Source organism: Schistocerca americana, chromosome 8 (genome assembly GCF_021461395.2).
Source record: "Schistocerca americana isolate TAMUIC-IGC-003095 chromosome 8, iqSchAmer2.1, whole genome shotgun sequence".
In the NCBI taxonomy this organism is placed as follows: domain Eukaryota; kingdom Metazoa; phylum Arthropoda; class Insecta; order Orthoptera; family Acrididae; genus Schistocerca; species Schistocerca americana.
In genome coordinates, this window is record NC_060126.1 from 406533575 (window position 1) to 406549209 (window position 15635).

At 38.1% G+C, this 15635-nt stretch overlaps 1 protein-coding gene across 1 annotated transcript in view; it reads left to right on the forward strand.

Moving 5' to 3' along the window:
* Positions 1 to 15635, forward strand: part of LOC124545997 (protein slit-like) — a 42665-nt gene that overhangs the window by 12706 nt on the left and 14324 nt on the right. The window contains exon 2 of the mRNA XM_047124965.1: positions 4776 to 4955. Within this exon, the coding sequence (XP_046980921.1) occupies positions 4776 to 4955 (180 nt within the window). The remainder of the gene's footprint in view (positions 1 to 4775; positions 4956 to 15635) is intronic.

Here is a 15635-nt window from a genome sequence, read left to right on the forward strand (position 1 = left end):
TCAGACATGAACCAAAAGTAAACAGCCACCCTAAGGACCAAACGGTGGGAACTAATAGCGATTCTGACATGAATGTTAATGTGTATAATCCCACTTCTGGCCACCAATGTTAATGTATACCTGCAGGGAAGGGGGGGAGAAGGTTGTTACATATGCCTCATGACGACAGTGTGCATGAGGTTAAGCAGTCAGGATTTGAGAGTGGGCATTCAGGGCTGCCGTTAAATGACAGAACAGGAAATTAGGCACAATAAAGGGAATATATTTTGATGTACAGTGTACAAGGGGCGCACCTATGGTCGGAAGTTGCCAGGTTTAGGCCAGTCTAGGAGGTCGAACAATTAATTGAGATAGCCAACAGAAGAGGAAGTGGTTCATGCTAACTTACGTTGGTGGCCAGTTGTTCTGCTCAAGGTCTGGATTACAAGAGAGAGAGGCAATTGCGTTCCACTCTGCAGAACACTCCAGCGTCCACACATGTGACCTGGATCCCACACATGCTATTGGCTAAAACCAATGGCTTGAATTCACTAGCAGTTTACGCAGAGGTCTCAGGGCATCTCTTGTCAGCAACTTTAACTGCACAGAACTTCCTCAGTTTTGCACTTGTGTTACATAGGTGTAGCATAAGATACTCTTGGAGAAAACTTGTAAAGATTTCACTGGACCTTTGAAATAAAATTTTTTAAGCCAATTCCCCAAAATATTCCTTGACTTGCTGCCACCATGTACTGTAGTTTTATGTCAATGCAATCAGAAGTTCAGTGTTTCTATTTCCAAGTACATTGAATTTACAAAAATGTGTTCCAGAAAAGGTTAGGTAAAGTTGCTAGGTCATTAATTCCAGCAACATTAAAACTGTAAAGTATATTTGAATATTACTATAAGTAGTGGTCTTCCTTACCTCTTCCTTTTCTCGATGTTTCGTTTCCATCGCTGCACATTCTGTTTCCTCTTCCTAGAAGTAGAGTTTCTTGTGGCATCTTCCCTCTCATCATTAATGCTAATCTCATCTCTATTGTTGTTGGGTTCGTCAAAATGTACTTCAGTACTGGTAGGTCTTTTTATCATATAACAATGCCTTCTCACACTTTCCCTCCTACAATATAGGAATGGAAGCAAAAACATATGAGAATCTACCCAGTATTACCAATCCAAACATTTTAGTCACATATAGCTAAAAATTGGAACTTTTTAAAAGTGTTATGTGTGACAAGATGATATGTCCAGTTCTGCAACCGTACCCTTTGTAGGCGGCCATTATCCCATTAAGCCTCTGCCTCTTTGGCAACTGAATAGGATCTGGCCGCTTTTGCAACCTAATGCATAGAAAACAGCCGCCTTTGCACCTGCATGCAATTTTCACACCTCATTTTAAAATACATGGAACTGTTTTAGTAGCTTGATCGATTCATTATTACATAGACCATGAAAACCCATACAAGAAAGTGCCTCTAGCTCAATTTTCGATTTTTGGTCACATAGCCACTTTTGCAACTGGGCTATTCACATCAAATGTGGGAATATTGTGATGTGATGTAACTAAAGTTGTGTCTTCAGCATAGCAGAAAGCAGAATGGGGTACACGATAGAGCAGGTCATTAACAGCCATAACTAAACAGAAGGGGCCTTATGGAACACCTGCATCAATTTCTACTAAGAGGGACTGTCTATTTCCAACTGAAACAAACTTCCTTAGCTATTGCTCAGGTAGCAATAAATTGCTGCAAATGTAGTTTTTTATACACCATAATACTGTAATTTTGTTAGCAATATGTTGAAAGGAAGGCAGTCAAATGTTTTGCTTAGATCACATAATACAAGTGACACTATCTTCTTATTTGTGAAAGTTGTGAAACTCTGCTCAACAACTTCCACACTAAGCTGCAGTGGTGAATTTTTCTGGCCAAAACACGCGCTGATTGTTCAAAGCAAGCAATGCTTTTCAAAATAACTGCTTAATTGAATGTACACAAGTGATTCAAATATTTTTGAGAATATTGGCACAATGGAAACTGATCAGTAGTTCTGGGGGAGCTTTTTATCACCCACTTTGAATAAGGGGATAACTATTGAGATTGAGAATGAATCTGGAAAATTTCCATACTCTAAACGTTCAATACAAATAAAATTCTGTGATTTACTTATCAAGTGAACTGTTCATTTAACAACATAATTAGACATCCTCTAGCAGTTGATACTTTAGGAGTTGGATACTTTTGGAAACAATTTCACAGACATCATTGGGTGTGATTTTTATCACAGTGAAACAAAGATCCCTCTGATAGCTGAGGATCAAGCAGATCCCATACAGATGATAAAGTAGTCATTAAATTCTTCTGGATCCAATAGTGTTTGACAAAATTGGCTGTAAGAATCATCTTATCAAATAACTTCCTACGCTGCCTTACATTGCTTTGAGCATCTTCTATGTACCCTTCACATGCTGCTTCTTTTGGCTTTTATGAGCTTAGCATTGTAACACTTTTTATTCTAAGGTAAGCATTGTAATCCAAATCCCTCTGTTCAGCCCCTTGATTACCTTCATTGTTATATACTCGATACAGTCTGTGCCTGGTTTCTATAACTTTCGCCAGTTCTTTTGTATACCACTTTTTTTTGTATTTTTACATTTACACGTGGAGCTAATTTTTATTAACTGGGAAAATGAGAACCATAAGACTGTATATTTAAAAAAAGTCTTCAAAATCATTTTCAACTCCAGTTTTTCCTGTTTGACACTCCTACACAGAGCTCAAGTTTGCATTTTATAACTTGTTAATAAGTAACATAATGTGCTCCTCTCTCTTATCTCTTACCCATACCACACTAAACTCATTTGTATAAGTTGGCCATTTATGATAAAGTGTTAAAAACAATGGAACATGATCTGCAAATACTCCATCGGCCAGGACAGCCACATATTCCTCTCTGTGTAACTTATATTGTCTAAACATGTTTTATTGCAAGTAGCACAGTTGTTTAAGCAAGGTAAGTATAAAGATTTTAAATGGTTAAAAATGGTTCTACAGCCTTGTTGCTTTGAATCTCACATTTCAATATTAAAATCTCCACTGATAACAAACTTCGTCTTAAATGTGAAACAACTCTTAACCACTAATTCGAACTCTTTAAAAATATGCTTTTATCTTCATTTGTGGACCTGTGCAGGATAACCATTATTATACTTTCTTCAGTTAGCCTGATACAACTAAAATCATTATCTACTTTTAAGTGATATGGTGTAATGTTTAATTTTGTAAATTTTAGATCATACTTAATGTAAATTCCAGCTCCAGCAGCATCAGAAGTAGACAATAATGGTCATACACTGAATGAAACACTATATGTAAAATACCAAGGGACTGATATGTATGTTAAAGCTGAGTCAGCACACATATTTCAAGAAGTTCAGGAATTTCTATGATTCTTCTGACCTGAGCACTACACTATTGGCTTATTTTGCATATGTTAATTCACCCAGTCATCTCGAGGCAGGTGAAATTCCTGACCCCACTGGGAATCGAAACTGGGACCCTGTGCTTGGGAAGTGAGAACCCTACTGCAAGACCTTGAGCAGCAGACATGCATATTGTATAAAGTAGATAACTGTACATCTTGATTAAATAAATGAATGTACTGAGATTATTATGTATTAGCATTTTTATATTTTGATTAAAGATATTTAATGAGTGTTCTTTCAGTTCCACAGTTTTGTCCAAGTAGCAGTATCTTGTTTTCCAATAGCTGTTTCAACTCCAGTTACATTTATCCCGAAAAGAGACATAGTGAAAGTACTGGAAATCACTGAGATGAAAGGCATACTACTTTGGGCAGATTGTAGTGCAATTTTCTTAGGTGTCATAGGTGTCTATGTACCATTATTATATGTAGCCATTCCTCAATGTTACTTGTGTTTAAAATGGTGGAATTTTCATTATAATTATAATTACCCACTGCCCACAACCATCACTGGATGTGGATATGGAGGGGCACATTAGTTTATGAGACCGGAGTCTCTCTCAGTCACGTAGCTATCAAGGGCTGAGTGCACCCCACTTGCCAACAGTGTTCAGCAAAATGGACAGGCACCTACCCAACTGTTAGCCAAGACTGACATCATTTAACTTTGGTGATATGATAGCAACCAGAGTCACCATTGTGGCAAGGCCGATAGTATAAATTTATTTCAGTTTGCTTCTTATTTCATCTTTTTGTGAATTGAGGTTTTAAGACACCACCTTATTTCAGGATTTACACAAAAATATTGTGACTTTCCAAAAATGTATTGTTCTCACACCTGGGATTAAAAAGAGAAGGCAGTGTGCTCCTCAAAGTTTCTCCTGTCAGTTCAGTTTACTCTTTTCTTTCTTGCTGAGATTTATACACTGAAATGAAAACAATGGCTAATAAAACACTAGCTGCCAATTTATCTACTGGAACAGAACCTACACTTGGCCTAATAACTGACAGAATTAATCACATAATATTGGCTACATACCCACATCAAGTGATGCAGGGAGAAAACAATTATGCCAGTTACTATTGAAAAACAAGTCAATGCCTTTTCACTGAAATGTATACTATATTGACACATACTCTTATAATACACTGATGGAGTCCATTACATCTATCTACTCTCACTTCCACTTATATTCCCAAAATGTCACACCTGTAAGGCCCTTGGTGGTGTAACACTGTCGCATTTCACAAGAGTTGTGATCATAAATTCATTCATCATTTATTCTGTTAATTTATGCAATATATAATTACAGATGCAGATTCATTCATTGTAGAAGAATGTGCATATGTAACTTGTGGAGAAAATGCAGTGTGTGCTAATATCACAGAGGAGGGGGAACTACTCCCCATATGTCAATGTGTGGAAGGTTTTGCTGGAGACCCATACATTAAGTGCGAACCTGGTGAAGACATCTTCGGGCAAAAGTGTACAGGTAAGTGGGAGTAATTATCAGTGCAGTAGAAATTTTAAACAGTGATACTCAATGTATTTCATTTCTTTTACATATACAGAATACATACTATGAACAACAGAGTGTTACAAAAGCTGAATGTCAAAGAACTAAGGTTTAATGGACCTGCCAATTATAGAAATTACAGTAACGAGTAGGATGGTAGTTTTTCCCCACTAGTAAGGTACTTCAGATACAAATAGAATTTAGTTATGTATATTGGCAGAGTACAACATATTAATTTACAAGAATAAATGCTGCTTATACGTAATACTGTACCTGCATATTTTTCAGTTCCCATTTGAAATATTTCAATCCTACATACAGCAAGAGATGAAGAAGTTGACACACTCCACATGCTTAGCCACCTTGGTCTCCATATCTGACTGTTTTACCCTCTTGTTTGAGCATGTGAAATCTTGATTATGATAATCATGTGTTGCATTGGGTGTGGTCAGGAGGGAGTGAATAATTTACAATACAAGTATTTTTGGCTGTGTGGATCAGAACTTCTTGTGCAGAGAAAATTTGTGCGAAGAACATGATACTTATCTTATCAATCGGTTTTTGTGGTTAACTATACATGGAATTAGTATCAACATAAAACTTATAACAATGAGTCAACTTTCTTTTCTCACAAATGGAAATAAACATTGGTCAATATATCTATGTCTACACCTATGTATATGCTCTGCCAGCCAGTTCTGAAGTGCTTAGGCATTGTGCCACATGTTAAGAGATTATTTCTGTTCCAATAATGTGTTGGGGGTGCAGGAATAAGGACTGCTGAAATGCCCTGTGCACACACCAGTTAGTCTGATCTTGCAATTCCAGCCCCTATTGTAGTGATATTTTGGAGGTTAAATATGTAATTAGATTTCTGAAATAATGCTATTTCATGCAACTTTGTAAATAAGCTTCTGTGGGATAATTGGTATCTGTCTTCAGGCAGTTGCCAATTAAGGTATGTCAACATTTCCAGACATTCTCTTGTGAGTGAAACAAACTGTTACCTTTTGTGCTGAATATAAGCAACAATCTGTTAGTTCAGATTGGTAAGGGCCCCACGCACATAAGCAATATTCTAAGATGGGATTCATAAGTGTTTTGTAAGCAGCCTCCTTCTTCCTTGTAAGCTGCCAAATTCTGCCACCTGCTTTATTTATGACTGAACCCTACGTGTATTTCACACCCATACAAATTTTTACACTCAGGTATTTGTATGAACTGACTGAATCCAAATGTGATTGATTCGTACTGTAATCACAGGGTACTACATTCTCTTGTTTTGTAAAGTGTAAACTTCATTTTATTAAATTTCCATAAATTTAAATCAAGCTGCATATCTTTGCACCACTTTGAAACCTTAGCAGGATCTCCATAGACAACTGTGCAGCTTTTGTTTATATGGTAGTTCTTTATAGACAATTACACCTGTAAAATATCTGAGGTTGCTATTAATATTGTCTACCAGGTGATTAATATATAAGCTGAACAATAATGGTCCCAGTACACTTTCCTGAGGCATGCCTCAAGCTATTTCCAATTCTGCCAATAACTTTTCATCCAAGATAACATTATGCTTCCTCCCTACCAAAAAGCCTCAGTCCAGTTACGACGAAGAAATCTGGGCTCTCTTTACTTACTCTCTTGTTTTGCCATCTGCCTCCTTAAACCCATTTTATTTTCATTTTTGCCTAATTACCTTTAACATATATGAGTATAATCTGCATTTTCATTAAAGATAAAGGTTTGCCCTGAGTCTTAAGAAATATAGCACCAGATCTAATTTTGTGCTTAGTTTTGTGTATGTAATCAGTTTCCTAATTTATTTTGACTATTCCTAGGTAACATCTTCTGTTGTAGGTTGAAATCAGTAATTGTTTTGTGAGTTAGATTTTATTGCTGACATACAAACAAATATAAATTCTGTGTTAATTATAAACATTTGGAAGAAGAACTGCTAGGATTCTAAAAGTATTTATTTCACTCCATTCAAAAATATATTAGCAAAGCCAGCCCTTAATTAATTCCAAAATAATTACCAGGTCTGTCAAAAGCATTGTCTGCATAGCTATATCTGTTAATTTCATTATTTAAACAAATAATTCGGCCAAACCTTTGTGGTAGAAGGAACTGTTCAAAAGGAGGTATTTTTCAATGTATTCAGTTAATTAAAAGAGTTATATTTCAATTGTAATTTCTGTAAATTTAACTTTGAACAATGTATAGCCTCAGAACCTATTATTGTGAGGATATATATAGGCCCAATTTTTGGTCCTAAGACAGTCAGTCCACGGGCAATTTTCAAATGGGAAGTCTGTATCAGTATAACACAAATAGGCCATGTATTAAAACAATGACAGTGTCTGTTCAATTTATTTGAGAAATAGTGTCACGTATACCTTATCATTCTGCAAGAACTGTGAATTGTGTGGTTAGGTATTTACTGCTCATAGATTTTCAACAGTAAACTATTGTAGCAGTATGCTGATGTTTGCCTGCAAGCTATTAATGAGGCTTATCATTTACCAATAGTGAACTGGCCATATAACTTTGTAATAAGGGGAGAAGGGGGGGGGGGGGGGGGGGGGGGGGGGGGTTGTGAGCAGCGAAAGTAAAGAACTGTGAAACGTGCAACTGTCAGCTACATCACTTACAGTAATCCGTGTTGAACTTCCACCCCCCATTTTTCAGCCAGTATAACAATGCAGTACGTTGACACAAAGGACTATCAACAAAGAAGTAAAGCAGGCAAACGTCACACACAGTCATAAATTTTGTTTGATACCAAATACAGTTGTACTTACATTAATAAATGCTGGTGTGATACCAAGTGAAATACTTTTGAGAAGTCAAAAACTACTGTTTCCATCTGACAGCCTGCATAGTATTTTGTTCGAGAGGTCTACAGTATACCATGGTTAAAATGGGAGCTAATGCAGCTGTAAATTCTGTATAGAATCTAATAGGGATTCCACTGGACCCTGGAGTCTGGTTTTCTTTAATAATTCCAACTGTTTCTAAATGTCACTGACACAAATATTTGTATTCCTCTTCTTGGTAGCCATGTAAGAATAAAACAAGACAGTTCCATCAGTATCTTCCTTAGTAAAGAAACATTTGAAAACTGAGTTAGTATTTTTGCTCTTGCCTTTCTACCATCAGTTTTGGTTTTTCTGTCATCCGTTGGTCTCTGGGCTCGCATACCTTCCCATCAACAGTCAGTTATGTAAATGTAATAATAGCGCAACCAATTTAAAATAATCACATATGTACATAATGTTGTGACAGAAGGAATATATTGAATCTTAAAAAATACTTATCCGCATGGTTCGCTAGTTGTCCAAGGTTGATGAGCAGTCAAGACTGCAGATCAAATTATGGTATGAAATACCATTTTTCATGTCTCATAGATATACATTAACTCTTCACTTAAAACAGTATGAGAATTTCACATAAAATTTGATAATTGATACATTTCTTGTTTCAAACAACTGTGCCCCAAACAGATGACTTCAGTAACTGTGTGACTAACAGCAACAACTGCACTATGCAACCACCACAATCATAGTTGGCCTTGCATTGGCTCTTCTATAAACAATCAACAGTTACCAATAAGTCTTACAGTTAGCAGTTATTGAAATGAAGGATGTCATGTTTGGCAGTGTGCTCAGAAACAGTGTGGTCCATTAGTCTCTTGGCTACCGTTTGTTGGTTGCCATTCATGTTGACAGACAACTTGTTAGTTGTCAAGCCCACACAGAATGCAGCACAGTGGTTGCAGCTCAGCTTGTTGATCACATGACTGGTTTCACAGGTGCCTCTGTCTTTAATAGGATAGGTGATGTTTGTGACCAAATGGAGTAGGTGGTGGTGGTGGTGGTGGTGGTGGTGGTGGTGAGAGAATGTATGGGACAGGTCTTGCATCTAGGTCTATTACAGAGGTATGAGCCATGAGGTAAGGGGTTAGGAGGAGGGGTTATATACAGATGGCCAAATATATTATGTAGGTTCGGTGGACGATGGAATTGCACTGTGAGAGGGGTGGGAAGGATAGTGGGCAGGACATTTCTCATTTCAGGGCACGACGAGAGGTAGTTGAAATGCTGTCAGAGAATGTAATTCAGTTGCTCCAGTCCTGGCTGGGAGGTACTGAGTTACTAGGGGAATACTTCTCTGTGGCCGGACAGTGGGACTTTGGGAGGTGGTGTGAGACTGAAAGATATGGCACGATAGATTTGTTTTTGTACAAGGTGGGGAGGATTATTACAGTCTGTGAATGCTTCAGTGAGACCCTCAGTATATTTCGAGATGGACTGCTCATCACTGCAAATGCGACGACCATGGGTGGCTAGGCTGTATAGAAGGGACTTCTTGGTATGAAATAGGTGGTAGCTGTCGAAGAGGAGGTATTGCTGGTGGTTAGTACTTTTGATACGGGTAGAGGTTCTAATACAGCCATTTCTGAGGTGGAGGTCAACATCTAGGAAGGTGCCTTGTTGGGTTGAGTAGGAACAGGCGAAGAAAATGGGGGAGAAGTTGATGTTCTGGAGGAATGTGGATAGGGCGTCTCCACCCTCAATCCAGATCACAAAGATGTCATCAGTGAATCTGAACCAGGTGAGAGGTTCAGAATTCTGGGTGTTTAGGAAGGACTCTTCTAGATGGCCTATGAATAGGATGGCATAGGTGCCCATTAGCTGTACCCTAGATGTGTTTATAGGTAATGCCTTCAAGGAGAAGTAATCACATTAAAGATCAGGTTATCTGTGAAACCAGTCATGTGATCTACAAGCTAAGCTGCAACCACTGTGCTGCATTCTATGTGGGCATGACAGCTAACAAGTTGCCTGTCAACATGAATGGCAATCAAGAAACTGTAGCCGAGAAACTAATGGACCACACTGTTGCTGAGCACACTGCCAAACATGACATCCCTCATTTCAATAACTGCTTCACAGCCTGTGCCATATGGATCCTTCCCACCAACACCAACTCTTCTGAACAGCACAGGTGAGAACTTTCCCTGAAATACACCCTAAGTTCCTGTAACCATCCTGGCCTCAACCTTCATTAGTCACTGTCCTCACCCATCCAGCCCCTTCCCTGTTCCCATTCCAGCACAACACAGCCCTCATTCTACCATCGCACCCCGTCTTTTTACTTTTCTCATTCTCCGCTTTCCCCTTTCTTCCCAACTCACTCCTGCTCACCGTCTAACCTACAGCACTTCACTGTCCTCCACCCCCATCCCACTATACCTCCCCTTCCCCGCCCCAGCCTCCTCCTTACCCCCATCCAGTCGCCACTTCCATCATGCTCTGGTGCTGCTGCTCATGGTGTGGTTTCAGTTGGCTAATACTGCAGATGTGTGTGTGAGTTGTGTTTGGGGTGTGTGTGTGTGTGTGTGTGTGTGTGTGTGTGTGTGTGTGTGTGTGTGGGTGGGTGGGTGGGTGTTTTCTGACAAAGACCTTACTGGGCGAGAGCTTTATTTGTGAGACTCTTTTCGTTGTGCCTATCTGCGACTCAGCATCTCCACTATATGGCGAGTATCAACTTTCCTTTTCATAATATTGATACTTTACATCAGGCATTTATTGCCTACTATTATGTGAGCTAACCAGCTGTCTCAGCAGATTAGGTACGTCTCACTGGACTCTAATTTTGGTGCCACTGACTGGACTGTAAAGGATCTTTTCGCAACATTCCACTGCAAATTTCACTGAAGGCAGCAGGCATTGCCCTTTTTACAGCTGAATGTGTTTCACTGAGCATCTCTCTCACTAGCATTATGCTTTGTTTAACAAGTACTGTTTTTTTAAAAGTTTCTTTACACATGCTGTATACCATGGGGGCTCACTTCCATCATGAATTGTTCTAGGAGGCAGATACCTGTTCAGTACTTTGTCAGCTAGTCTTCTAAATTTCATCAACCAATCTTCTACATGCTCCTACTCAGAACTAAATGTTGTGAGTACTGAACATTTAAATCTTTCTCCATGTTTTAGTTGCCATTTGTATTTCATCTGTAACTGCTGCTGCGGCCTCTTGACACTAGTTTCAACATGGGCATCCTCAAACAGATCAGATATATTTGTTACAGCTAGATCTGGTAAGTACACATCCATCACGACTCGTCATCTGAAACATTCGTGCCAAGTAGTTTCCAAAAATCATTTAGCACTGTTTTGCATGATGTCATGCAACATCCACTATCAAGAAAACTGTAGTTAATGCAATCAGTTGTTGAAAAATTCAAATCTCCTCCAATGAGTCTACTATTGAGGAACAAATACATTAATAAGTTGAGATTTCTCTAAAGTTTTCATTTACATCTGGAGGTGAATATGGTGGCTGATAGAAGGATCTAGTCAAAAGTTCATACCTATCCTTGACACTGAGCTTCAGTTTCTATCTCAGTGGATTAGAGTTTCTTGCCTACAGTTCCAAATGCACCACCTTCATTTTTCAATAGCCTATTCTTTTTATATATGCTTAAATTTGCCACAAAGGTCTCAATTTCAAGTCTTAACCAGCTTTCTGTACCTCATATTATACGAATTCTACTGCTTTTTTGAACTGCCACAAACTCTGGGCCTTCATTGTGAATACTTCGTCACTTGATCACTAAGATTTTAATCATTTCATCTGTGAGGGGCATGTCTTTGTATCTTCTGATAGAGTCTATCATTTCTGAATTGGATGGATAGTTGGTTAAGTTAAAGATCCCTTTGTTACTACAAATACAGCCAGTGAGATGGGTAGCAGCTTCTGACATGCAGTGCACCCCTCACTCATTTAGGAAGACCCTACGGTTCCATGCTGCAATAGTAGTGTCTTGGACTAGTAATTAAAACAGCCATAGTCCCATGTTTGATCCTCATCACTGCTTAAATTTTGAAGAAAAATTATCAATATTGGCAGTCAAAGACTTCTGGTATAAGGTGTCACTCTCATTCTACCAACAGCATTCTCAAAAATGGAAGAGGAGCATAAAGAGTTTCAGTGCAGCCTCTTGGCAATTTGGGGCAAACTGCCCTAAAAGATGGAAGAATCAACAACAACCGATGATAGGAGCATGCAGAAGGAAATGGAAATCACTTTATTAAGGACACTCATGTAGAAACAGGCCATGTGGTCTGTAATCGAAAAAGTGTGGTGATGATCTGTCCATTGGTAAAAGACGCACATTAGTCCACCATTAGGACCTCTGGGAGGGAACTGCCAGTGGAGAGACAACCATGAAAACAGGACTGAGTAACTGATGAAGGGGTCACATTATATGAGTCTGGGCATGGAATATCAGAAATTTGAAAAGAAGGTAGAACATATGAAAATGGATATGTTCAATCTACATATAGAGGGTCTCAGTGAAGTGAAACTGAAAGAAGGCATGGTTTACTCACCAGATGAATATAGGGCAATACAAACAGCAACAGTAAATGGTATAGTTGGAGTATGATTATTTATGAAAAGGAAGGTAGAACAGAGGGTGAAATACTGTGAACATTACAGTGATAGAGATATTCTTATGAGTATTGACACTAAACCATTGCCAGCAATGATTTTTCTTTATTCTTTCTTTATTGGCTACTGACCACCTACAGAAAAACAAGCTTTTAGTAGTAGTAGCAGTAGTAGTAGTAGCTTTATTAATCCATAGACCTATTTTTACAAGGATATAAGTCATGTCAAAGTACTTACAAATTCAGATCAATTTAAAATAAGCTAATTCTAGTTAGAGACAATCATTAGATTTACTTCTGGTATAAAATACTTTTTTTACAAATATTAAATAATGTAATGCCACACTGTTCACTCATATCTCACTATCAGTCACACTATACACACATTGTTTCATAACACTTCACTCACTACACACACACACACACACACACACACACACACACACACACACTGGTGATCTCTGGGCTATTTTCTGTACTGCAACCTCCCATTTGCTATCCTGAAAAACTGAGTCAGCATCCCTCCATAATGAGTGAGATGTTGAGCTCAGAAAGAGGAAGAGATGTTAGTATTGTGCTACGCACAGCTTGGGGGTAAGTATTTATAGAAAGGAAAAAGAAGGGAAAAAAACATTAAGTGAAGGTGTTATGTGGAATACTGGATATTTTATAATCATTATTATTATTATTATTATTTATTTATTTGTATAACACTTTTTTTTATCAAACCCCTTACTCTGTTTCAGCTAAGTAATCATTCAATGTATAAAATGTAATGCATAACAGGTACTTTGTAGCTGCATTTTTAAATAAGTGTATTTTTGCAATTTCTTTAATCTCTTTTGGTAATGTATTGTAGTTTTATTCCTTGGTAGAAAATGCTGTTTTGAGTTTTATGTTTGTTTTTTCTTGGTAAATGTAAGTTGAATCTCTCTCTCTTGTTGCATGGTCATGGACATAGCTCTTTGTGCTGTAATTACCAATGTTATTTTTGATGTGTAAAACTGACTGGTAAATGTATTTGCATGGACCATTTAAAATCCCCAGTGTTTTGAACAGATCTTTACAATGAGCTTGACTAGTATTTTTGGTTATTATTCTTATGGCTATTTTCTGGAGTTTTACAGAGACAGCAAGTTACAGTTGCATTCAAAGTATTAAAGTTAAGGTTTATATTACATACCCAGATCGAGTATCTTATACACAACTATATTTTTAAATATTAATATCTATATTGTCCATGTCATAGAATGCATTTATATTTTAAAATTATTTTTTAACTTTTCTTTTAGCCAGCCATATAATCTGAGTTTGAATTTCTGAAATTAAAAGGAAAGAGGAAATTTGTTAAAACTTTTGAGGGTCTTCACATTCTGGGAGTTTCCTGTGCCTTCGGATGTCAATTTTTGTCTTAGTTCTGTTGTCATGCTTGTGAATTGATTCCCTGATAGCACACTCTTTAATGCTGTTCTTGACAAAGGCTGCAGACTCATAAATATACAGATTCTCCACTGACAGTAATGTAAGTCTTGTAAAAAGAGGGTGACAGTGCTATGAAGGACCAGCTTTACATATTGCATCTTTTTTTTTTTTTTTTTTTCCATTAATGTTAGTGGTATAAGGAGAATGTCCTTATATATGTAGGCCATATGATATATGTGACTGAAAGAGTGCAAAATCTGTCATACAGAGATAATTATTGCTGATCTTATCTCTTAGTTATCATATGAGGTAGGAGCCTAATGAGATCTTTTTACAGACCTGGTTGCTATGCTCTTCCCAGCTGAGTTTGGCATCAATATGTATTCCTAAGAGTTTTACACATTTATTATCTACCTTCTTAGATGGTCCTAACATAAGCTTTTGGATTTTGTCTGGATTGCAGACAAATTTATTGGCTGAAAACCAGTGTAATGCACAGTCAAGAGCTTCTTGCAAAATCTTATCAAAAATTGGGATTAATCAAACAATGGAAAATCCAGCATGGATCTTCTTCCCCCCTCTCTGTGTGTCTCCTTTTCCACTACTTCCCCCGTTCCCCACCTCTCCCCTGCCCACCGCCCAACCTGCAGCACTTCACTGTCCGCCATACCCACCACACTATACCTCTCCCTTCCCTCCCCAGTCTCCTCCTTTCCCCCAACCAGTCACCACTTCCATCATGCACTGGTGCTGCTGCTCGCAGTGTGGTTTCAGTTGCCTGAGACTGCAGTCACGTGTGTGAGGTGTGAGTTGCATTTGCCTGTGTGTGTGTGTGTGTGTGTGTGTGTGTGTGTGCGTGCGTGCGTGCGCGCGCACGTGTGTCTATTGTTAACAAAGGCCAATGGCCGAAAGTTTTAAGTGTGAATATCTTTTTGTCGCGCCTATCTGTGACTCAGCATCTCCACTATATGGTGAGTAGCAACTTTCCTTCTCTAATATTGTTACAAAAATTGTGATATTGTGATATGACATAAGTAAAACTGTTTCTAGCTTAGCAGATAATAGAATGTGTTACACAAGGGGGGGGGGGGGGGGGGGGGGGGGCAGATCATTAACAGCCAGAATTGAAAAGAAGGGACCAAAAGCAGAGCACTGTAGAACACCTGATTCAATTTCCAGTAAGAGAAAGTGTCTATTTCCAACTGAAACAAACTGTCTTAGCTATTGTTCAGGTAGGAATAAATTGCTGTTAATGTAGATTTTTGTACACCGTAATGCTGTAACTGTGTCAGCAATATGTTGAAAAAAAGATAGTTAAATATTTTACTTAGATCACATGATACAAGTGTCACTATCTTCTTATTTGTGAAAGTTGTCAAACTCTGATCAACAACTTCTACAAAAGCTGCAGTAGTAAATTTTCTTGGCCAAAACTCGTACTGATTGTCACAAATGAGGCTATGCTTTTCAAAATAATTGTTTAATTGTATTTACATTAGTGATTCAAATTTTTTAAGAATATTGACATAATAAAAACAACTCAATAGTGCTGGAGGGGTTGTTTAGCACCCTTTTTGAATACGGAGATAACTTTTTAGATTTTGAGTGAATCCAGAAAAATTCCATACCGCAAATGTCCATTTAGAGTATGGAATTTTTCCGGATTCATTCAAAATCTAAATTCCCCCCCCCCCCCCCTCCCCTCCCCATGAACCATGGACCTTGCCGTTGGTGGGGAGGCTTGCGTGCCTCAGCAATACAGATGGCCATA